Source organism: Dermacentor variabilis, chromosome 11 (assembly GCF_050947875.1).
Source record: "Dermacentor variabilis isolate Ectoservices chromosome 11, ASM5094787v1, whole genome shotgun sequence".
Classification (NCBI taxonomy): domain Eukaryota; kingdom Metazoa; phylum Arthropoda; class Arachnida; order Ixodida; family Ixodidae; genus Dermacentor; species Dermacentor variabilis.
In genome coordinates, this window is record NC_134578.1 from 78,399,880 (window position 1) to 78,424,592 (window position 24,713).

A 24,713-nucleotide genomic window follows, 5' to 3' on the forward strand; every position below is an offset into this window, starting at 1 on the left:
ATGCTTCCGTGTCACATAGTCACGCGTAAGTTGAGCCAGTATCAGTTTGCTTCTTCGGCAGCTGGAGTAATTTAGTCATGCCGCAGCCATCGAGGTAATGAATATTTTTGCTTCTAATATGCTCTGGGAACGTTCTCATTTAAACATCCGGTGATTACAGATGGTTAGAGGTCGGAACTAGCGCTTGCAAGGGCATCGTCAACTCAGGGTCCTTGCGAAATTGCTTGCAGCCGCAGGCGTTTTGGTGCTTTTATTATTATTTCTTACAAAGGGTTTGCTGAAATTGTGTTTTGTTCGAATGAGTGCTTTTGTTATTCGATATTCAATGCCGTGGCCCCACATGGATGTCACTAGATACGTGCCCGTTTGATGCCAGTAGTAAGCGTTCAATTGATCAAAATTATTTCTGCGCCTTGATATTTTTGCAGCTGTGGCGCTGGCTCTTCTCAACGTATCTTCGCCTATCTATTGTTCTCGTCAAGACTGCATTTCAGCGAATGGAAAAAAACGAGAACTGAAAGTAGGATCTCCTGTTTGAGTAGAACGTGCTTGTGCCCCTGCGTGCCTTGCCAAACTTAGTTTTGATCGATCGATTATTTCGCTAAAACGTACCGGCGTGCCACCGGCAAATCGGGGCAAAATGCTGGCTCGAGGAAGAACAGACTCTCGAACAACATTAGAAGAATGGGTTTCCGTTGGAATCGTGCTCAGCTATTGCCTTGACTTTGCAAATGGGGACAAATTAACCTTTCCCGTTTAAGTGTAACGGTAAAGGCGTGTATACTTTATATCAGATCTTTACCGGAATCAAAGCGACCAAGCTCTGACTGACATCTATACACAGTCAGAATGGTTACAATTCCATCGTGTCATTCCTGGGTATAATGAAATACAGGCGTAATAAGCTTGCCTGCACTCACTAGGCTGTAATGCTACATTGTACTTAGGTTGGAATTGTAACAGCACATTACGGATGATACACTGCTACAAAGGACTGCAAATGCGTTTTCCAAATGACGATACTTGGTACCCGCAGAGCCGTCGCGAGATGTAACCAGTATTACAGTTTATACACACTTCAAGCACACTGACTGAAATGTATTGCGGGTCACCATGCCTTCTGAATGGTAGATACGGGAGGGCTTTATTTCGTGCACTCTCCGCAGAGGCTGTGGCAAGACACGTGTTTCCAAAGCGCCCTCTACTGAACACAACAGAAGCATACCTAGTTCTTCATTTCCAAGGCAACTTCATTGCTTCTTTTGTACCTAAGCTTTCCTTAAATATCTCAATGCACTGGAGCTGCATATCCGCTAAGTGTGTAGCCAAATAACTCAAAGTCATACATGTAAATCGCGTGCAACAAAAGCACCTGCTGTCGCGTGAGCTCTGCGAAATGATGCGCGGAATCAGCGTCGGATTCTGCAGCAACTGTTTTTGTATTCTTCTTGGGGAACGACCAGCCGGCTAGTCCAATCCTTGGCAGCAAGGAGGCCAGGTCTCGGTGAAGCGATTCCACCTTCAGAATGATGTCGTACCTGACCAGTGAGATCAAAAGCGTGAACGTTACTTCTCCGCAATTGAAAATGCAATCGTGTGTACAAAAGAGTGGTCCCGCACATAGTTAAGCATAAGTAAAGTAGTGATTTTTAAGAGTATGTTACTTGCATGTCTGCTAACCTGTGGACAATACCGTTATTAAGACCCCCGCAAACACAAGGAGAGGGGTTGGTGTGTTGCACATTTCTTAAATAAAGTACCCTCGGCACCCGTCCTGTGGAATCTATACGCAATTTTAACGATTATGTTCCTTCATGAGAAAGAGAGACATAGAAATATATATTTAAATGAGGCCTCGAGATCTTTCAGCAAGGGGAATAGAGTTAGTTATTGTTCACTATTGAAGCTTCAAACGCGAAACCTTACATTGAGTTAAGTGTCCCTGATGCTAGGCGCTGGTGGCACCCAGTCCTTAAACGCCGTCACCTCCTTGGGCCAGCTTATTTCCGCAATGCCTTAAGTCCGTCGCATTCCCATGCGACGAGCTAAACGACGAGCTATTTTCGTTAAGGCATTTTTGTTTCGCGTAAGAGGAGCTTGACTTCTAACTCAATCATTCAGAGGAGTAGAACCTCGGCGAAGCGGGAAAAGATTCTGGCAAAGAACTCTCTCCATAATGACATAATCAGGAAAGCCACAATGCGTGCGAACAAGAAACCTAATTAAATGTTGGAACATTGGAAACCCGGAAATTCCTGGTTTTAAAGCGATAATACGATGGCTACTCGAGAAAAAGCCTGTTTGAACAAACGTGAGAGTTCGACGTACCATACACATTTGTTTTAGCTAATTCCGAGTGTAAGCGTCGGTCCTTACGAGAAGCAATTGGAATAGGCTATTAATGACACTCATGAAATAACAACTGCAACGTGGCCACGCGATATTCAACGAGCGTGACCGCATGTTGTTTTGAGAAGGGAAACTTCAATGTTTTCAAAGAAGTGAATTCCTGAATCCACTGCCAACATCAGGTCCTGAATATCACCGGTTTGCTTTATTGCCGGCTCAAAGTCATTCAATTTGTTGCTGGCTGAATGCGAAATGTGTGTGTGTGTGTGAGAGAGAGAGAGCAGATGATAAAGGAAAGGTAGGGAGGTTAACCAGGACTGAGCCCGGTTGGCTACCCTACACTGGGGAAAGGAAAAAGGGGACGGAAAGATTAAAAGAAGAAGAGAAAGTCTACTGGGGATATCGTTCGGTCACTCAGTCCGGATCACAGACGCTGACTCAGTCCAGTAGCGTTCAAATATCGCAGCGGAGCTTTTGTGGCCTTTTGTAGCTGCGATATGCGAGGCCATGGTCCCAAGATCTTGTTCAAGGTGAACGGTGTTCTATCTAGCTGATTGAGAGCTGTGGAGAGGTCATGTCTTTCGTTTGCAAAAGATGGGCAGTAGCACAGTAGATGTTCTGAACCTTGTTTCTGTACATTTATCGCGGACCGACGCAGCCCAACACCTAAGCAAGGTAGCACACCGTATGACATTAGAGAAGTGGCACACACCTGAATTCACCCAAGAACGATTGCATTCCATCGACCCCTCTATGCAACTGCGGCTGTTACCAGGGCTTCTGCGAAATGAGGGAACAATGCTGTGCCGCTTACGCTTGGGCGTCGCATTCACCAATGCATATACGTTTTTGATTGGAATGACTGATAGCGCCGACTACAATGCCTGTGGTGTCGAGGAAACTTTGCGAAATGTTATATTGCGTTGTAGAGGACGGCAATCCCACCAGTGAACTCAAGACCTTTTTTTCTAGATGAAATGTACACTTCATAGATTTGTCAAGCGATATGAACTAAAAAACTGCCATCAGCGTCATAATAATCATCGTCATAAGAAGCCTACTGCATGTGGGCTTTTTGGCGAAGGGCAATGTGAGTGATCTGAAGTTGGGCCCTGCCTTGTAAGTCAGCAGGCTTCACTCATTGTGTGCAGCTTTTATAATCTCGTCACAGCATCAGTTCTCTGCCGTGTTCGGCTGGTTCGATGGAATTTCGCTACTCTAAGCAAATCAGTAACAGACCACCTGCTATCTGCTCTGCACATCACAACATCGCTTGCCCAACCACTCGTATATTTCGTATTCTAAGCTACATTATGAGCAGCATCTGTGCGATATATAGTGTATCATACCCTGCTTCAGTTGCTCACCAAAAAATGAACCGTAAAGAAATCTAAGAACTCGAGCTGGATTGAATGACCGCTCTTCCGTAACAACGAGTTCGTCATTAGTAGCCAGCTTAGAACTTCTGCAATGAAGAAAATGACAAATGAAAAATTGGAGGAACGTTAATTGGTGGCACCTCTCATACGATATCAGCAATGGCTAATTCATAGAGAACGGTAAAGAACAAGGTCGCGTGTTGATTAGGTAAACTCGTCCGTTTTGGCGTGGCGATTCAAATATAAGCACAGCTGCGTCCCGGCGGAAGACCAACAGAGAAAACGTGTCAACGTAGCTGAGCCTAACACATTTTAGTACCTATTTAAAGATACGTGAGCTGACTACTATAGTAATGATCGTTTTAGAGAGATATGTCGAATTGAATTGAATTAAAAAAAAGTACGCATAGAATCTTTCATTCCATTTGTCCTTGCGCGGTCCGTATATATAGATCTCTTCTGATATTTTTTTTCTAGCCCTCTTAGCTACGTTCAAGCCGATAAGTTAGCAATGTGAGAAAAAGTTCAGTATAATACGACTGGCATATATTTCCTAATGCTTCTCGATAAAACAGTGCAGCCACAGCTGAACAACTACTTGATATTGTAATAACAGCTGCATTACCTCATCGTACAAGGCCGGCATCGACGAGTGTAGGGCGCCCAATGCGGGTCCCAGGTCTCCGCAGACGTGTTCAGTATGATGTTCACGAATTCGGCGAACGTGAAGGTCCCGTTGGGCCCACTACCACGGAAGCCGCTTCTGTACATTCTTTTGGCGCCCACGATCATGGGTCGTGTAGTGCGAATCTTGTTCACGTACGCCGAGACCAGTCTTTCAAACGGGTGTCGCACTATGATCGCCTTTGTGTAGTTGGCGACGAGGTGGTCTCTCACGTAGGCTCTGGGGCACAGGGCACGAAACCTTCGCCGGAACGCCCTGTAGATGCCGTCGGCGTCGGCAGCCACCGCGGAAACGTTCTCGGCCAGCAGGACTAGGGCCTTGATGCTCGACGTGGCAGCCTTCGGCACGGAGCAGAATGCGAAGCGCCTAGTGTCCACGAGATACAGAGATCGCGGGCCACGTGCGCACATTGAACTGTTTACGTTCGCTGAGTCATCCACAGAGATCTCTGCCTGTAAGATGCCGGAGTATTTCTTGCAGTAGGCCTGGATTCGGCCGAGCCTTCTAGCTAGATCGTCCACCTCGCCGTGTTTTTCTTTGTCTCCGGGGTAGACGGATCGGTCGACGGAAGCACTGCAGTCGCACGCTGAAAGCTGGGTGGAATGAAATAAAATTTATGCAGAAAACAGTTTCTTTGCATATAATCCGATACTAAAGTTTTCGCATGGCTTCTCGTGTGAAATTGTAAATGAGTTCACGACGTGCAGTCAAGCACTCATCTCATCTCAGGAAAGTGCATTATAAGATGGTCTTAATCATGCTCAACTGCGGAAAATATCAAAGCCAGTTCTGAATTGTCCTTGCGCGTATGCCAAAGAATTTCTGTTTTTGAATCATAATGTTGATAATGATGATGAATTCATGGCATATCCTTTGAAACAGGGCGGTGACAAATTGTCACCTAGCCTGTTTGATTTAATAAGGTACGCTGGACACGTTTTTTAGCTAAAGTACTTGTATACATCTCGGTATTTTCCCCCTTCAGAATCTACCTCCTACCTCTAGCTATGACCCAAAGGTATCCAGTCATATCAATCTCTTCCCTGATTTTTCTCCACCAACACTCGAAGCGTCTCTTGCTTATCTCAACTGCTGACCGGTTGACGCTTCCGTCCAATTTAAGCCCAAGCGCTTCTGGAACATGTACGTTACCTACGGTTTTTCCTTGGTGAAAAAAAAAAAGCGTTCGCATTCCATTAGGATTTGCTGAGTATGACCGGAGTTTTCGCTGCAGCATACGCATGCCTCATCTAGTTCTGAATATTTGCTGCGGTATGTTTTTGTTCTTAAGAACCCGGCTCGAGCCTCAAGTAGCAAGGCACTGCCCTTTCTCTTATCGTTCAGATTTTCCTCCTCATTTCTTTCTTCTCATTCTCGTAAATATTTATGGTTCTTTTTGTTTCGATTCTTTGCATCATATTAACTGTGTCTGCTTTTCTCACATTCTGATCACTAATTGTTTGCGATACACAGTTTCAATTACCCTGTACTTGATTGTCAACATCCTTGACCTTTTCCTCCATTTTTTGTCCACGTTTTCAAGTACAGATACTTAAGCACTTTAGCTGCCCACTTAGTTTCATCCATGTTCCTGAGTATTTCTTCAAAGTTAAGTTTACTCTGTACTTCTCCAACTTCAAAAGAGGCCCAATAATACATGTCACCATGCATTGCTTCATTTGTGACTTTACTATGGGCTCCCAAAGCCAACCGGCCTACTGATCTTTGGTGAACTTTCAACTCCGACATGATATCCAATTTTAAGCATAGAATGACATTGGTGAACGTTAGCGCTGGCACCATGACTCCTTTCAATATTCGACGCACCACCTGATACTTATTGTGGCCCCACAGTGTTCTGTGTTTCATTGCTTCAGCATTCCGCCTGCCCTTTATTTTCAGATTCTGTTTATAGGTGGTTGACTAAGTGTTTCCTTCATTTATGTATACGCCGAGGTGTTCATATTGGTTGACTATTTGTATTACTTGCTGTTGGATTGACTCCCCATAGTTACACATCTCTTTAAGAAATACTGCAATTTCCGATTTTGTGATGGCTAGATTTGTCACTGCATTGCCACACATGTTCGCAAGTGTCTGTTTATTTGTTTTATTGTCCACTAGTAGCAATATGTCGTCAGAATACATCAGTCCAGGGCCCTTTCGGTCACACCATTTGTCCATTTCACATGTGGAATAAATCAAACCCATATTCACTGTGTTCCAGACATTTTTCTATGCCTCAACACAAAGTGTGAGCAACGACGGAGACAGAGGACATCCTTGCTTCACCCTTTGGTGATTTTCCATCACTTCATTACCTTTTCCATCTTACTGCACAACTTGTACTCGGTTGTCTTTACATATCTATCTCAGTAGGTCCTTGAAATCGTCATCTATGCTTTCCTGATTAAGAATGTCCCATTACAATTCTCGTCTACATTCTCATAGGCTCCTTTAATTTCTAGAAATGCTATTCGATAAATGTCTATTCTGAGCTACTCAAATCTTCATGCACTGAGTTAGTACAAACATATCCTCTAAGCGTCTGGCGAGCGCGAATACGGTCTGCAGTTCTCGCAGTACATCATTTTTCTCCACCGACTCGGACAGTTCCAATTTTATGGCTTGTATTATCATTCCATATATAACCGACGTCACTGTGACTGGCCTATACAGTTATCTTGACGCAGCCAAGCGTCCCCTTGCTTGTTCTCGCTCAGAAATAATGTAGACGTCCACCAATTAAGAAAGCACACATATTGGTCCTGAACGTAGACATGGTGATTGATGCATCCCTCTGAAAGTTCAGTGGAAATTGCCGCAGAACCTATGCAGTTCTGAACGGGTATCCTGAGCCCACAATGTTTCGAACGTGTTGAACTTGGACAACATATTTTGGTTAGATTAGTGAAAAAATCGCGAACGAATAGTGCTACTATTATTTACCTGCAGTAGCGATAACAGCCGTGCTTACGCTGTTCGAATGAAACTGAAAAACAACCGCTGTTGAAGCAGATAAATTAATGATAGCACAGTAAAAAACTTACGCTGTTTTGTAAAGCTCGCCTAGTTCGGACGTTTTTTTTTATTATCAGCGTTCTTATGGCATAACAAATTCGTATAGCGTGCAGCCGATACATAGAAAAGTACATAAATGCTAAGTCTAAGGAACTGTAAAATACCACCATAGTGGGACGATCACTCCTGCGTAAAAGGAAAAGAAAAACAAAACAAAGCAGAAAACGCTTATTTTTTTCGCCTAATACGCAGAGCAAGATGAACAAGAATTACACGAAGCGCAGCTGGCGGTGAAACTCTGCGTGCATCAATGTTGAATAATAATGTTTATAATAACACTTATTTGTTATGGATTGTTTGTACAATTTTCTTCCTTTTTATTTAACTTGGCCACATCCACACTTAGTTTAATAGTTATTCTGTAAAGATAAACGTACTAACATATATACGTTTGGGATTCAGGTGCTAATAATTGTGTTTTCTTGCGGTTTATCTATTCTACTGAGTACCAAAGCATAGCGTTCATTGACTACTCAATGTCATTCAAAGCAGAATAAATCTTTATTCATGACAGGAACACTGGCACCAACTATGCGACCGCCTTAACGGCCAGCTAGGGTGCAAAAACACCTGGTTCCTGCTTATACACCTACTTGACCCCAGTCAGACTAAAACACCATCGCAAAAGAACCTTCAGAGGATCATACACTCTTTCCCGGGAGATAATGATGCCCTTTCTGAAGCTCTTAAAAACCGCTACTTTAATAAAAGCACCAATATTCCTCTACCCGTAGCTTATACCGGAAAGGAAAACAGGGAACCAGGCAGCAAAATTATGGAATTTGAAGTACGTGCTGTCCTAAACAACCTCAAAACTACAGCGGCGGCTGGCGAGGACCGCATCACGAATAAAATGCTACGGAACCTAGAAGATCAGCCGGTTACCGAAATCACCAATCTTTTCAGCATCCACTGGAAAGACGGAACTATAGCCACCAGCTGGAAACATGCAAACGTAATTTTCATAACCAGGCAAGGAGCTGGAGCAAGAGAATCTCCGCCCTACCTCCTTAACCTCTTGCCTGGGGAAGGTTATGGAACACGTCATTCTTGACAGGCTAAAGGAGTGCACTGAAAGCAATGAGCTGCAGCCCCATACGTTGATAGGCTTCAGATAAAATCTGTCGACTCAAGACATTATGTGGCAAATTCAGAAAGATATCCTACACCCGGGCCCTATAAGAGCCACACGTACAATTCTAGGACTGGACGTGAGTAAAGCGTTTGGCAATGTGTCACATACTTCAGTACTCACAAATCTAGCCCAAACAAAGCAATGTCGGGAAGCACACTAATAGCTATATTACAAGCTTTCTCAAGGATCGCACTGCACAAATACATTTTGGCGACATTAAAAGCGGACAGTTTCAATTAGGTACAAGGAGCACCCCTCGGGGTACGGTTCTCTCCCCCTTCCTTTTCAATGTGACCATGCGTAACCTGCCTCCATTGCTGGAAAGGATCCCGCATATCAAACACTCCATCTATGCCGATGATATCACCATCTGGACAAATAGCGGTTCCGATGGAGAAATCACGGAAGCATTACAAGCGGCCGCGGATACCGTACAAAATTTTGTGCGACAGAATGGTCTAGCGTGCTCGCCGACAAAATTGGAGCTTCTCGTCATCCGAGATAAATCAACCAAACAGGCCACCGAAAGCGACGCCACCTCACCTATATGAGTCAGTATGGAAGACGGCCCAGTTCCGCCCGTACTGACTATAACTCTTGGGCATGCTAATTCCACATAACACCCATAATTCTGAGGCGATTGTCCGATTACAGACGACAGCCCACCAAATATGTGGCCTAATCAGACGAGTAGCCACACGACACCACGGTATGAAGGAGGCTGATATCTGCCATTTGACGCAGGCTTTCCTGTTCAGTCGTATCGTGTATTCCTTCCCTTGCTACCACCTACGCGTTTCTGACAAGGAAAAGGTTAACAGCGTCATTTGCACAGCTCATACAGCTGCCCTTGGTTTCTCGAGGTATGCGAACACTGAACGACTACTTAAGCTAGGTATATACAATGCCCTTGACGAACTCGTGGAGGCCCATAAAACAGCCCAACGTGAACGACTCTCCAGCACCGCAACTGGCAGGGTCATTCTAAGTAAACTCGGGCTGAATCCCGTTATGCATTCAACAGGAAGAACAACATTACTCGGTGCCTTCAAACGCCGTTTGGTTATAAAACCGTTACCTAAGAACATGCTCCCTGGGAGACACGATAAGAGGCGGTCTGGCAGAGCCAAGGACCTTCAAGAAATGTACCAAGGCAACCAGCGCACCGGTTATGTCTTTGCAGCAAAGCAAAATCACCAAACTTACGTAGTGAGCGTCGTGACCGGAGAGGGAAGTATCCTCAACGCCGCGACCATAAAAATTGTGTCCACCGTGGAAGCGAAAGAGACTGCCATTGCTTTGGCCATCATGAGTCCCTCTCTCCAAACTATCATAAACGACTCCAAAAGGGCAATCGTCAAATTTTTGAGAGGCAGCATACGCGTCTCTGCAGCGCGAGTCCTACGGGATTTTTTTTTTTTTGCAAATGAAAATACTGTTGAACTCGTATGGGTCCCTGCCCATTCGGGGAATCAAGGGAATGAGGAGGCGCACTGGTTAGCCCGAGGCCTAATCAACCGGGAGGTGTGCCCCTCAGACTCGCATCCCATGAATGAGGCACCGATGACATACAACGAGACTACAAACTACTACAAGCAAAAAAGGCGAATCTACCCGCCTCCAAACACAAGCCTCACGCCAGCGCAAGCCTCGATCCTGCGTCGAATCCAAACTAAGTCGTTCCCCAGCCCACATTGGCTGTCCATAATTACCAACGGGCAGTGGAACCGAATATGTCAAACTACACAAATCAAACACTGGATACCAAAAATCACATTCTTTGGGGATGCGAGGGCTTACCCCCTCCCAGGTCGCTCCTGCCAGCTCCCTCACAACAGACGTGGGAGGAGCTCCTCAGAACGCCGGATCAAAAACTACAAAAAGCCCTCGTTGCCTGGGCCCAAAGGGTCGCTCCTCGTGAGGGGCCATCATAGGACTCGGGCCTGCCAGATCATAACTGAGCAGAGTTCCAATAAAGTTGTTACCATCGCGTAATCATGACACGCACCAAATAACATCAGCTTAGTTCAATACCTGCTCTCTTCGTAAGGCCAGCAATGGTTACTTGTTAAGCACAGTAAATGCGTCAGTAGCGTCTTAATACTCGGGAAAACATGGACATAATCAGTAAAGCTTCTCACTGGAAGGTTATACCTCGTCATTGGATGTTCCGCGAAGTCATAACTGCCTTCATTGGATGCCATAATAATACAACTGCTAGGCCTAATAAGGCTTCGAACGCCGACGTCTTTGAAAGTCCCACTTTCTGCATTGTTTCCATGGTAGATAGAATGAAGAGAACAGAAGGCCATCGATGAACTATAAAGTGATACGCCATTGTTGAATCAGCCGAGAATAACCATCCATTCACGATGGGATTCAAGCGTACGAAACATACCTCAATGTAACATCGGCACTCGTAAATCATAAAGGATGCATTGTTAGAAAAGGCACGCGAGGGCTGTCGGTATATATGAACACTTCGCCACAAAAATCTCGCCCACTAGAGCGCCGACTTCGAGAATAGCAAATGTGTAATACGGGGCATGCGGGAGCCTATGAACCACCGACGGTGCAAGCTCACCTCCAGAAATAAGTTAGATGAGCCGGAAAACAGCAAATCAGCGAAAAATAAAACAATGCAACACACCTTTGCAAAGAGCCGATGTCGTCCGACGATAGCCAGATTGGCCAGCACTACAGCAGCCACGACGATGGCGAGTATGAGTGGTTTAAACGACGGTATTGCCATGGATAAAAAACCTGCCTAAATCGAGCGCAACATGCCCGACTCGGTTGCGAAAATTCTCGCATACTGTAAGACCGGCGCAAGTTGACGGTGGGCACAGTTGTCAAGAGCTCGCAGGCTCAGTTGCGTCGCTGGATGAAATATGAACGCTTCGTTCTCCTTTACTCCGTCGTCGTTCTTGGGCCTTTTCCGTTCTCGAAAGGCACCAGCTGGAGCTGACGCGACGTGTTCTATAGAAAAACTGTCTGTACTCCCTGCTAGTGAAGGCCTAACTGAAATCACACGCGCAACGACAAATAAAGGTGCCAGATTTCCAACCTACAACGTCGGAAGATCGGTAACGAGACAGAAAAACAAAAGAAAGAATGCGACAAACTGTTATTGTGACACATTTAGGACCAAAAGTAAGAACTGGAGGAGCCCGCTGCTCGCGCCTCGTTTATTTTCTTAGATAAAACGAAGCATTTGCCGAGACCTTTTTGGACTGCAGTGTAATCTACTTGTAAAAAAATGCTACCGCAAATAATTTATTGGCGCCACAAAGACTCAGCACAATATTCTGCGAGGCTTTTGTTCCTGCCGTTTTTTTTATTTCGCGTTGTCGTCTTTTGTGCGGACACGAGTATAGATTACAAGTCGAGCTTGTCTTTGTAAGCAGGATTTCTTTAGGCATTCCCGAATAAACGGAGATTCTTAGGACTCTAGGCGTTAGTTTCCACTTAGTTGCCACGGCGGCCGTATTTCGATGGGGGAGAAATGTGAAAACACCCGTGTGCTTAGATTTAGATGCACGGTAAAGAACCCCAGGTGGTCGAAATTTCCGGAGTCCCCCACTACGGCGTGCCTCATAATCAGAAAGTTATTTTGGCGCGTAAAACCGCATAATTCTTTTTTTTTTAGTTTTCACTCAAATGTTGTCCACGATCTGCAACGCGTTGGGAAATGGCAAAGTGGTAGTGAACTTAAAGGATTCCTTTAGCATTAAGTAGACAGCAAAATGTTTGCGGCCCTGGTCAAACCTAGAACCAGTGAAAACCCCCGTAAAGCTTGCACTGCGCACACGATAAATCACTTTGTTTGCAATCAGAACAATTGCGATCTGCCGCATTCTGGAAACGAATATTGGGATGATAAAAAATATTCCCTGCGCAAACGTATGTCCCGTCGACGTTACTTTAAACCGAGCAACTTTTTATCTGCATCTAAAGTGCTTAGGTATATTTCTGGTATTTTTTTCCTGGTTAGGACATCTGAAGCTCATCCATTTGTAGAAAAGCGAAAGCACCATCCAAAGCCAAGGGTGAAAATCACCGAAGTGCCGGAAACAATACATATAGATGAAGTGGATACGAACAAGCAAAGTGAGTGACGAAAAGTCAACAAACTTTTGCAGTAAGTGTTCAATGGGGCTTGAGTCTACGAAAACGTATGCACAAAAAACTATGTCGACCTAGGAGCCAGCACAATTTGGGAAATCGGCATTTGCAGTGTGAGAAAAAAAAGAAGAGGATGACTCCCCATCCCGGCCTGGCGACAATGGATGTCCAGCGTAGCTGTTGAAAACCACCACTAAAACTAATACTGAAATACTGACGCGTGTTTGAAATAACTTTCATACTGGCTTTGCACGAAAGTCTGTCTGTGTTCGTAAGTCAAAACTATCATCGAACTATACATGGCTACAAGCTCCTCAGATGAGCTCGCTGACTGACCAAGGCCTCTAATTTGATCTAAGCATATAAAATACTGCTGCGATTCTCATCTATCGGGACGCCAACTATGCGTGGCTCTTACGCTAGTATCGCACACCAGACACTTGGTGCCTATGGAAGCCCCGCGGTAACCGAAGCCTTCCGCGTCTGGTTTATCAAGCGAAGGTTTCTTTGCTTACCACGCAGTGGCTCCGCCTGGGTCAGTTGGTCGGTCGCTGCTCGGGTTCTGGCCGAGTAGGTTCCTTTACAATCTTTCAAAAAGAGAAGCTAGAAACTGAGCTGTTTTGTAAAACGAACAAAGAAAAGAAAACTAAAATCCACCACCCTACTTGCATTTTCCCTTAAAAGAGAAGTTATTTTTTTCCCTATCATTCCATGGTTGCGCCTGGGTGGGTCCGTTGCTGGTCGGGTTATGTTATAGTGAATTCGCATTCACACACGCACACACACACAAAAAAAAAGAAAAATCCTTAAATGAAGCAAAGCCGGCGGCGGGGCTTTTGAGGCTAGTGTGATGCATGGTCGAAATTACACAAGCACTCATTTTGAGGTTGAAAACGAACACATATGCATATTTCTGGGCTGCTACGGGTCGCTTATTCAATGAAATTCATTGAAATCAAGGAGACCACGAGAAAGGGGCCCACGGCGGCCCCCAAAACATCAGTAGACGTTTTGTTTTCTTTCAGCCTTAGGCCGAACACACCGTTTGCTGCGTAGCCAGAAGTAGTGACCGAAGCGCCACACTACTGCCTGCGGGTGCATATTACGACAGACGGGCCGTCAAACGACCATCAAGTGTACGTGGCATGCGACGCTTGAAATCCCTCCAACAAGCGCTTTGATAGGCTCATAAGCGAAGCACGTCTCAATCATACTTGCCTCCAGTCGTTTCTTAGCAGAGCTCCGAAGAATAACGAAAGTGCTTAAAGATCAACCCATGGGAAGATGTCCTTCTTCGAACTCCCGAAGGCGACCAGTGTCTACCCTTTGGGTAGACACTGCAAGTAAATTCTTGCAAGTAATAATGGAGCAGGCTAAGCCTTGGTGGAACATAACGCTGCGTTTGGAATGTGGCGATAGACGAGAAAACCATGGCCAGGCGGCGCTACTGCGCCTCCTGACAGCGCCCCTATGTGGAAACGTCAAGCAGCGCGGTCGCGTCGTGGCGCAGTCTCCGCTTTGTTTACATTGTGCCGTCCGCGCTTTTGTTCGCTGCTCGTTCTCACGGCGCTCCGCTTTCGACGGCGGCAGATCGCCTGCTTGCGCAACGACGATGCAAAGATTGCCGTGCGGTTTCAAGAAGGTTGGCGACGCCGACAGCTTTTTTTTTTCGTGGCGGCAACCTCACGATAGGGGAGCGTCTGCTTCCGAACGTGTACGGCGTTGAACAAATTGTGGACGGTGATGTGAGAGTGAAAGCCAAGTGCGTGTCACAGGTGTCCGACAAGATCGTATACGACGTCGTGTTAGAGGTACGCACCATGTTCAGAAATTTAGCCACTTTTACTTCAATTACAACATAAGTCACACTGGCAGCAGGAACTTCTGTTCTCATACTACTCGATGACTGCAGATCCATTGGGCTTCTTCTTGACGGTTCCGTCACTTCACAAAGGCATGTTCTGGAGTCTGTTTCACACGTGTCTTGCTGCTGCTCAAGAGCTGTGTCGCTGCAGTACGAAAGCACATGTCCCGGTGGCGTTGACTGCTGAGAAGACTGTTGTGATTGCCATTGGTTTCTTTGGCGCTGCTTCCATCTGCATCGCATATGAATGAAACAGTATGTGTGTCTATTGGTTGTGGGGATTAAATTACTCCCAATAATATGTTTGCAAAGGTAACGTTCCTGTGATTGTGTGCATATATTATTCTACAAGAGTGGTACCACTACAAGTTATGATACCTGCACACTTAGATACTTAGAAAGCATGGGCAAACAACAAACATAACGCGCACGTCTCGAGCGGCTGCTTTCCGATCTGCCGCTTCCCGACGCACGCGACGACCGCGGCTTGCATTAAATACGGTCTGCTACCAGACAAAAGTGGCGCGCGGCCCCTTTCGTTACCTGCACAACTTGTAACTTAAGTTGCAGCGTTTGGAAAAGGGAAATAATTCTCGTGAGCTCGCCCATGCCGATCGCGAGGGAAGGCACAGTGCAATCAAATAAATTCGGGGGTTATAAGTGCCAAAATCATGCGAAAACCACGAAATAATTACGAGGCCTGAGTCTCTTGAGTCTCCTGAACTGGTTGATGAGGCGTGCTTCCGCGAGTTCTTGACAGAATTTGTGAACACTCATGCGAATGCTGCACGTTCATTTCCGTGCAAAGGACGACGTGCAATGACACAGTTTTCAATGTAAGTAAGGTATACGACCCCGGGAGCGGGTTCGTGCAAGCGTCGTACATTTTTCTTCCGCTACTCTTACCACGATTACTGCAGGCGCAAAATTGAGGGCGGTAGAAACACTCAGCACACCTTCAACACGCAAGACGACCGCAAGACGCTGCAGGTGTGAAGGAAATCGCATTGAGTTTCATGACGGGTCTCTCAGCCCGCGCAAACCTGGCGCGTGGGCCAATACAAAACGTGGCCGGCCTTTCCAAAGTGTTGATGCACAATTAAAAATTACATGCTTTATGGCGTGGCTTACGGGCAAAATAATTATGCTTTTTGAGTTCGGTCTCTTCGTAGACGTCTTTAGTGCCCTTGACGAAACAGTTATACCGTTTTTACAAGTTATGATTTACTTCTGCATGTGCTTCGTACTGAAACGGATACAGTCGGTGCAGGTGGAACAGTGACCTCTAAAATCCCAAAGTGTGAAACTTCGGCCTGTGATGAGAGCGAAAATGAGAATGTCGCGCTGGCAGTAAGCCAGTACGCGTGACTTTCTTCCTTCTATCGCGCAGATGATGTGAGAAAGTAAACGATAAATGAACGGAACGTCATCAACAGAAAGATCCTTGCAAAACGAAACGCGGATGTTTCATTGTAGTCGCATCCGTCTGACTTAAAGAGTGTTGAATACCATTGAACTTGAATTAATGACAGTTCCACAGATTTATTGCACAAATTAAATAACAATTCTTACAGGTATGCACAGGTGAGGAGCCATGAGCGGTAGCGACGTCATGTTTCGACATTGTGTAAAGTCAAGTTTCCATTTTTTGCACAGTTTCAGTATGTGTGCGCAGGAGGTTGCTGGGGAGGGGATGGCGGCTCGTCCTATAACCATATGTGCTCCGAGCGCCGTTTAACTTAAATGCCGTTGTCGTAAACAAAGCCGGAATAACATAATCACTTACATCGTAAACGTATTCGTCGTAAGTGCGACCTCTCCTTGTCACACGAATTATCTTATAACCGCCGAACAATTGTAAGTGTAAAAGTGTGAGATTAACTAGCGATACCTGTTGTAGGATAGCGCTATCACAGTGCGGAAATAAAAGTAACTGAACGTCGTAGGCCAAATACATTGAAAATGACGCACACAAGCGCTGTATTTATCCTGTCCTGTTTCACTGCGCGTGATTTGAATATAGAACGTACATTTATAATGGGATAAAAATAGCATGCATTTCTCTCCGGCGAATGCGTCATGTTTTTCTGAGAAAGTGCCTGCAGAACATTTCATATGCAACAACGGCAATTGTTATCGAAAAAAAAACAGTTTCAAACACGAAGACTTCCCGGCAGCTGAAGATACAAAACATATTTCTATTCCGGCAAAAGCAATTTAAATCTAAAGTGTTTTATGCCGCGCCCAACCGAAAATCTGTTGGTTGTACTTGCATCAAATAATCATCATCCCACAAATGCCCCTTACGGAAATACGTTACCTACCTCAAGGGCATGATAGTAGAGTAGAACAATCAGAAAGGTTTCGTCCAATAAAATTTTCGTGATCATCAGGAGCTGTGTATGTTTCAATGAGCATATCCAACTCTCATTTATTCGATCACTGACTAACTTTCAAGTACTATGCCCACCTACCAAGACAAGTAGAAGGGCAGTAAAGGTGGCAGTGGTTAAATCTATTTTAGAGCACAGCTCTGAGAAACCCGTTCCTGGGTTGAATGTCGTCGTCCCTCGGCGTAACCACGTGAACGCGCTCGTGCCACTGCTTGCTCCTCATCGTCTACTTCTTGCACGGCTGACTCCGATGCCGCTCATCAAGCTAGCGTTACCATACTGCCCCTCCCTCTGCGAAGATGCTAACGGTAGTGGCCTACTTCCAGTCGGTGCGGTGATTTGGGCCTCATATTCTTTGGCTCGATATATCGCGAAATTAAAACGCGTATACAGCTGCGCTGGAATTTCGCTTTACTGAGTATGGTACGGTATGAATAACTTTATTTAGGTCCTGAGGGATCAGTCTGGGACTGATAAGGGCCGCTCCCACGTCGGGACAGAGAGGCCGAGCCCCTCTGCCGTCACACGCGCCCTCTGGACAGCCCTGACTTGGTCCGCCAGCACTTCACTGTGGAGCATTCAATCGACGGACGTTTTTTGAGGTGACAATTTGCCATTTCGTGCCTGGCCGATTGTTAGAAGAACAGACAACTAAATGTTGGAAAAGTTTGTTTTATAATGGAACGGTCACCGGCAATACGGCTAGTTTTTGCAATGAGGATATGTAGGTGTCATATATTTATCACTGTGTTAGTTTTTGGACAACATGCGCGACAGCATAGAGACCTAGATGGTTTGTAATTATGGCAGTGCTTGGAAGTGCCTTGTAAAATTCCGTCGGCGTTCACAGTGGATGACAACCGTCATCATATGATGGCGCTTTGGGAGCGCCAACGACGCACTGCTACCACATACGGACTACATACGGTCGCGTCGGATATAACTATGACTCCTAGCAGCCTCCGGGGTGTCGTTTACGCGGGACAACACCAACGGCCTCGCGTTCTTGCTATCGTCGCCAATGCTTCGCCCTGCGAGCGAAACTGTAGTCAGTAAGAAGCTACACAGTTATGGACTTCCGTATGTGGACGCGCAAGGAAGCTGCCACTGGCTCCTACAAAGGGCGCTTCACTTCCGGGTTATGAAAAAATTGTACTGGAAGAGGGATGAACCAATTCTTGTTGTCTTGCTTAGCTTGAGAGCAGTACAAACCAGAATAAGAAGTCGCCAAAAACTGCAACCACCACAGATTGCTCAAAAAAAAATTAGAAGAACGAAAATAGGGGAATGTGAGGGCTTCATTTATTGTTAATGCTGCAGAAACGAAGAATAAGTAAAAACAGACAAAACTAATAGGGAAGTAATTGTTACACGTAACTTAAATGCATAAGGAAAACTGTGAAAATAAAGAGCAGTGGATGAATAGACACCCGCAGGTGGAAGCTGGCTGCCATTGCGTCCGCAACGCGGCTATCTAGGACATCCTTCTTGTGCGAAGGCCGGCTGTGCATGGTGATGAAGTGCCACTACCTTTAATTTAAATGGAGGTGTGCTGAGAGCCTGCGGTCCGCCAGTTACGCGTATGCCTGGTAACAAGTGGCGAATATGCGTACTAGAACTACAGAGACCTAAGAGGTGACGCGGAAGGCTGGCATCAAGATAACAAAAAGCGAAAAAAAATATGCACATTCTGAGAGTCTTGCAGAACCTCTCCAGACTTTCCATTTCAGTGCTATCACACGCGAGCACACGTCCTTGAATATAGAGTCCAGCGCATTGCAGCATAATTCAGCAAGCGAGTACCTGTGGGAGAGTAGGGTCTTTAAGGCACTGGCGTGGTACTTCCGTCTCTGTCTCTCTCTCTCTCTCTCTCTCTCACACACACACACACACAAACACACACACACACACACACACACACACACACACACACACACACACACACACACACACACACACACACACACACACACACACACACACACACACACACACACACACACACACACACACACACACACACACACACACACACACACACACACACAAACACAGGCGCGCGCGCACGCCCGCACGCACACACACAGGTCGGGCGTAAGCTTCCACGGGCCACGGTGTGTGCCGCTTCGTTTCCGTCGAGTGTCTCCTGTCCCTAAACCCACATGATGCAGATGTAGGTGGGAGGAATGTCGCCGCGTTTCCTTGTCTGGATGGCTTTGATGGAGATCCTGCCCTTCAAGTAGTTGCGTGCCGCTGTTTGAGAGCCGGCGAAGACTACTATGGCATCCTCGCTCGCGTGAGTGGAGAGTGCCATAATGGCGTCCTCAGTTGTGTCCGTGCGTTTGGAGATAATTTTCGGCTAATCCGGGAGATGTGCCCGCGAATGCCACAGCAGTAGCAAGTCGGGTGCGACTGACGTCAGGCAGAGCAGTCAGGTGAATTGGGCGCTCTTGCAAATAAAGGTGCTGGCTGACCTTGAACTGGCACAGGCGACGTGACGCAAGAAGATACGGGTAGCATTGCAGCAATGTGGGAGTACGAAAGCGGTGGCAGGCAAGGGGAAACGGCAGTAGAATTAGCGGTGTTCAGGGAGGCCTACGGCTCCTTAATGATGCTCCGTAGGCCGGGTAGTAGCAGGACGAACGTCAGCGCTGGAGAAAGGACAAGTCAGGCTGCAAATAGATTGATTGCAAGGCATAGCGGCGCTGACACACAAAGATGACGTCGTGTACACTCGTGGGATTTTGGGCCACAAGGGCATTTAAAGCAACAGATCCGATACGTTTGAGGAGGTGACGGACACGGTCAGTTTCTGGCATGGCGTTTTCGACGCGACGGCAAACGCGAGGACATCCTCAATGTATGACCTGTAAGACTAGCCCTAATGCTGCACACGCTCATAGAGCTTATTTTTCGCAGCTTCAGAGCGGACCGTGGGTGTGCCGAAAATACGCCGAAGATGAAGGAGCGCCAATGACAGAAGTCCCGCTCGTCATTCTTAAACCACGTCTTCGGGAATTCAGGGACGACGACGCAACGTCCCGTAATTTAGAAGCATCGCCCCACTGGTTGAAGGAACTCTCTCTCCCTCTTTCACTCCCCCTTCCCCTCCCCACGTGTAGGGTAGCAAACTGGACTCAGTCTGGTTAACCTCCCTGCCTTTCCGTCTTCCCTTCTCCCTCTCTCTACTCGATCGTAATTGTCCAGCCAGTCTTAGACGTCATCGCTAGGCAGGCCAGCGAATGCATCACCGTCCCCTTGGAGTCTGTGACACTGATGGACATGGCGTTTCGGCCCGGATACTTGGCTGCGTCCATGTAGCAAACGTGCGGGTCTTTACGGTGGTCGTGTTGGACGGCGTTTACCTTGGCGTGCCATCTGCCTCGGTGGTGTTCATAATTCATGTTCCGAGAGATCCGTTTAACTTGTAGACATGCTCGGAGTGGCGACTGGGTTTTTGCCCTTACGTTCATCCTCGTGTTCGAGGCTGGTTGTCTATTCTGTGCGTCGGAGGTCTGCTCGGCCTGTGGTTGTGATCTTGAGTCTCTTGAACTGGTTGATGAGGCGTGCTTCCGCGAGTTCTTGACAGCATTTGTTAACACGCATGCGAAGCAATCATTCAGCGCAGGTAGTTGGTGGCATTCATAGGGACGGCTCCGTGGCTTTTTGTATTATGTTTAACTTGCGTTTCTTCGGGTTGAGCTATGAATTTCCGTGTGTTACGGGCTCTAAAGAAGAACTTGTACCATTCGCAAGGTGCCGAGCTCTATGAGGCCAATGCGGCGGTTGGCCACGACGATCTAAGCTGGTGCGTGTTGCAGGACAACCAAATGCTTGTTTTTTTTCATGCTTAAACTGAACGGATTTCTTCTTTTTTTTGCGTCTGTGGAGGCGGTCGAGTCAATGGAACTGCCTCTGGCGCTATGCGTCTATTCACTACATTAAGCAATTATATACAATGCTGCACGTTCATTTCCGTGCAAAGGACGACGTGCAATGACACAGTTTTCAATGTAAGTAAGGTATACGACCCCGGGAGCGGGTTCGAGCAAGCGTCGTACATTTTTCTTCCGCTACCCTTACCATGATTACTGCAGGCGCAAAATTGAGGGCGGTAGAAACACTGAGCACACCTTCAACACGCAAGACCACCGCAAGACGCTGCAGGTGTGAAGGAAATCGCATTGAGTTTCATGACTGGTCTCTCAGCCCGCGCAAACCTGGCGCGTGGACCAATACAAAACGCGGCCGGCCTTTCCAAAGTGTTGATGCACAATTAAAATTTACATGCTTTATGGCGTGGCTTACGGGCAAAATAATTATGCTTTTTGAGTTCGGTCTCTTCGTAGACGTCTTTGGCGCCCTTGACGATACAGTTATACCGTTTTTACAGGTTATGGTTTACTTCTGCGTGTGCTTCGTACTGAAACGGATACAGTCGGTGCAGGTGGAACAGTGACCTCTAAAATCCCAGTGTGAAACTTCGGCCTGTGATGGCAGCGAAAATGAGAATGTCACGCTGGCAGTAAGCCAGTACGCGTGACTTTCTTCGTTCTATCGCGCAGATGATGTGAGAAAGTAAACGATAAATGAACGGAACGTCATCAACAGAGAGATCCTTGCAAAACGAAACGCGGATGTTTCATTGCAGTCTCATCTATCTGACTTAAAGAGTGGTGAATACCATTGAACTTGAATTAATGACAGTTCCACAGATCTATTGCACAAATTAAATAACAATTTTTACAGGTATGCACAGGTGAGGAGCCATGAGCGATAGCGACGTCATGTTTCGACATTGTGTAAAGTCAAGTTTCCATTTCTTGTACAGTTTCAGTATGTGTGCGCAGGAGGTTGCTGGGGAGGGGATGGCGGCTCGTCCTATAACCATATGTGCTCCGAGCGCCGTTTAACTTAAATGCCGTTGTCGTAAACAAAGCCGGAATAGCATAATCACTTACATCGTAAAAGTATTCGTCGTAAGTGCGACCTCTCCTTGTGATACGAATTATCTTATAACCGCCAAACAATTGTAAGTGTAAAAGTGTGAGATTAACTAGCGATCCCTGTTGTAGAATAGCGCTATCACAGTGCGGAAATAAAAGTAACTGAACGTCGTAGGCCAAATACATTGAAAATGACGCAAACAAGCGCTGTATTTATCCTGTCCTGTTTGGCTGCGCGTGATTTGAATATAGAACATACATTTATAATGGGATAAAAATAGCATGCATTTCTCTCCGGCGAATGCGTCATGTTTTTCTGAGAAAGTGCCTGCAGAACATTTCGTATGCAACAACGGCAATTGTTATCGAAAAAAAACAGTTTCAAACACGAAGACTTCCCGGCAGCTGAAGATACAAAACATATTTCTATTCCGGCAAAAGCAATTTAAATCTAAAGTGTTTTATGCCGCGCCCAACCGAAAATCTGTTGGTTGTACTTACATCAAATAATCATCATCCCACAAATGCCCCTTACGGAAATACGTTACCTACCTCAAGGGCATGATAGTAGAGTAGAACAATCAGAAAGGTTTCGTCCAATAAAATTTTCGTGATCATCAGGAGCTGTGTATGTTTCAATGAGCATATCCAACTCTCATTTATTCGATCACTGACTAACTTTCAAGTACTATGCCCACCTACCAAGACAAGTAGAAGGGCAGTAAAGGTGGCAGTGGTTAAATCTATTTTAGAGCACAGCTCTGAGAAACCCGTTCCTGGGTCGAATGTCGTCGTCCCTCGGCGTAACCGCGTGAACGCGCTCGTGCCACTGCTTGCTCCTCATCGTCTACTTCTTGCACGGCTGACTCCGATGCCGGTCATCAAGCTAGCGTTACCATACTGCCCCTCCCTCTGCGAAGATGCTAACGGTAGTGGCCTACTTCCAGTCGGTGCGGTGATTTGGGCCTCATATTCTTTGGCTCAATATATCGCGAAATTAAAACACGTATACAGCTGCGCTCGAATTTCGCTTTACTGAGTATGGTACGGTATGAATAACTTTATTTAGGTCCTGAGGGATCAGTCTGGGACTGATGCGGGCCGCTCCCACGTCGGGACAGAGGGGCCGAGCCCCTCTGCCGTCACACGGGCCCTCTGGACAGCCCTGACTTGGTCCGCCAGCACTTCACTGTGGAGCCTTCAATCGACGGACGTTTTTTGAGGTGACAATTTGCCATTTCGTGCCTGGCCGATTGTTAGAAGAACAGACAACTAAATGTTGGAAAAGTTTGTTTTATAATGGAACGGTCACCGGCAATACGGCTAGTTTTTGCAATGAGGATATGTAGGTGTCATATATTTATCACTGTGTTAGTTTTTGGACAACATGCGCGACAGCATAGAGACCTAGATGGTTTGTAATTATGGCAGTGCTTGGAAGTGCCTTGTAAAATTCCGTCGGCGTTCACAGCGGATGACAACCGTCATCATATGATGGCGCTTTGGGAGCTCGAACGACGCACTGCTACCACATACGGACTACATACGGTCGCGTCGGATATAACTATGACGCCTAGCAGCCTCCGGGGTGTCGTTTACGCGGGACAACACCAACGGCCTCGCGTTCTTGCTATCGTCGCCAATGCTTCGCCCTGCGAGCGAAACTGTAGTCAGTAAGAAGCTACACAGTTATGGACTTCCGTATGTGGACGCGCAAGGAAGCTGCCACTGGCTCCTACAAAGGGCGCTTCACTTCCGGGTTATGAAAAAATTGTACTGGAAGAGGGATGAACCAATTCTTGTTGTCTTGCTTAGCTTGAGAGCAGTAGAAACCAGAATAAGAAGTCGCCTAAAAACTGCAACCACCACAGATTGCTAAAAAAAAATTAAAAGAACGAAAACAGGGGAATGTGAGGGCTTCATTTTTAGGTAAGGCTGCAGAAACGAAGAATAAGTAAAAACAGACAAAACTAATAGGGAAGTAATTGTTACACGTAACTTAAATGCATAAAGAAAACTGTAAAAACAAACGACAGTGGATGAATAGACACCCGCAGGTGGAAGCTGGCTGCCATTGCGTCCGCAACGCGGCTATCTAGGACATCCTTCTTGCGCGAAGGCCGGCTGTGCATGGTGATGAAGTGCCACTACCATTAAGTTAAATGGAGGTGTGCTGAGAGCCTGCGGTCCGCCAGTTACGCGTATGCCTGGTAACAAGTGGCGAATATGCGTACTAGAACTACAGAGACCTAACAGGTGACGCGGAAGGCTGTGTTGGGAACCTCAGCGCTGACGCCCGTTGTTGCACCTGGGTCGCAAGCCCCAAGGGTAGCGTTGGCCTGGCGGCCTGGGGCACAACTGGAAGCATCCGAAGGTCCCCGCAAAGCATGAGTCGACTGGTAACAGAACAACTTGTTTATTCTAACATCGCATAAGAGCGGGCGGTCAGGTCGACCGAAGTGGAGAGACCGGAGAGCACGTAACTCAACAGAAGAAATCGGAGCCTCTCTCGGCGTCCGGGGGCAGCTGCTTTTATACTCTCGCAGTTGAGGGCAAGAAGGAACGCCTCTATAGACGCGCACGTGACGTCGCCGCTCGGGCACGTTGGGATGAGTAGGTGACGCATCCGCCGGGCCGGTGCCGCTCGGGGAAGTTGGGACGAGTAGGTGACGCATCCGCCGGGCCAGCGCCGCTCGGGAACGTTGGGACGAGTAGGTGACGCATCCGCCGGGCCGGCGCCGCTCGGACCTCCTCGC

The 24,713-nt window shown here is 46.7% G+C and overlaps 1 protein-coding gene across 1 annotated transcript; it reads right to left on the reverse strand.

Moving 5' to 3' along the window:
- Positions 1-846: 846 nt before the first annotated feature.
- Positions 847-11,500, reverse strand: LOC142564580 (carbohydrate sulfotransferase 14-like). Its single transcript, XM_075675633.1, has 3 exons — positions 11,280-11,500; positions 4,354-5,006; positions 847-1,538 (listed from the first exon to the last, which is right to left on the reverse strand). The coding sequence occupies exons 1-3, from the start codon at positions 11,379-11,381 to the stop codon at positions 1,289-1,291; spliced, it is 1,005 nt and encodes a 334-aa protein (XP_075531748.1). The 5' UTR covers positions 11,382-11,500; the 3' UTR covers positions 847-1,288.
- Positions 11,501-24,713: the final 13,213 nt, after the last annotated feature.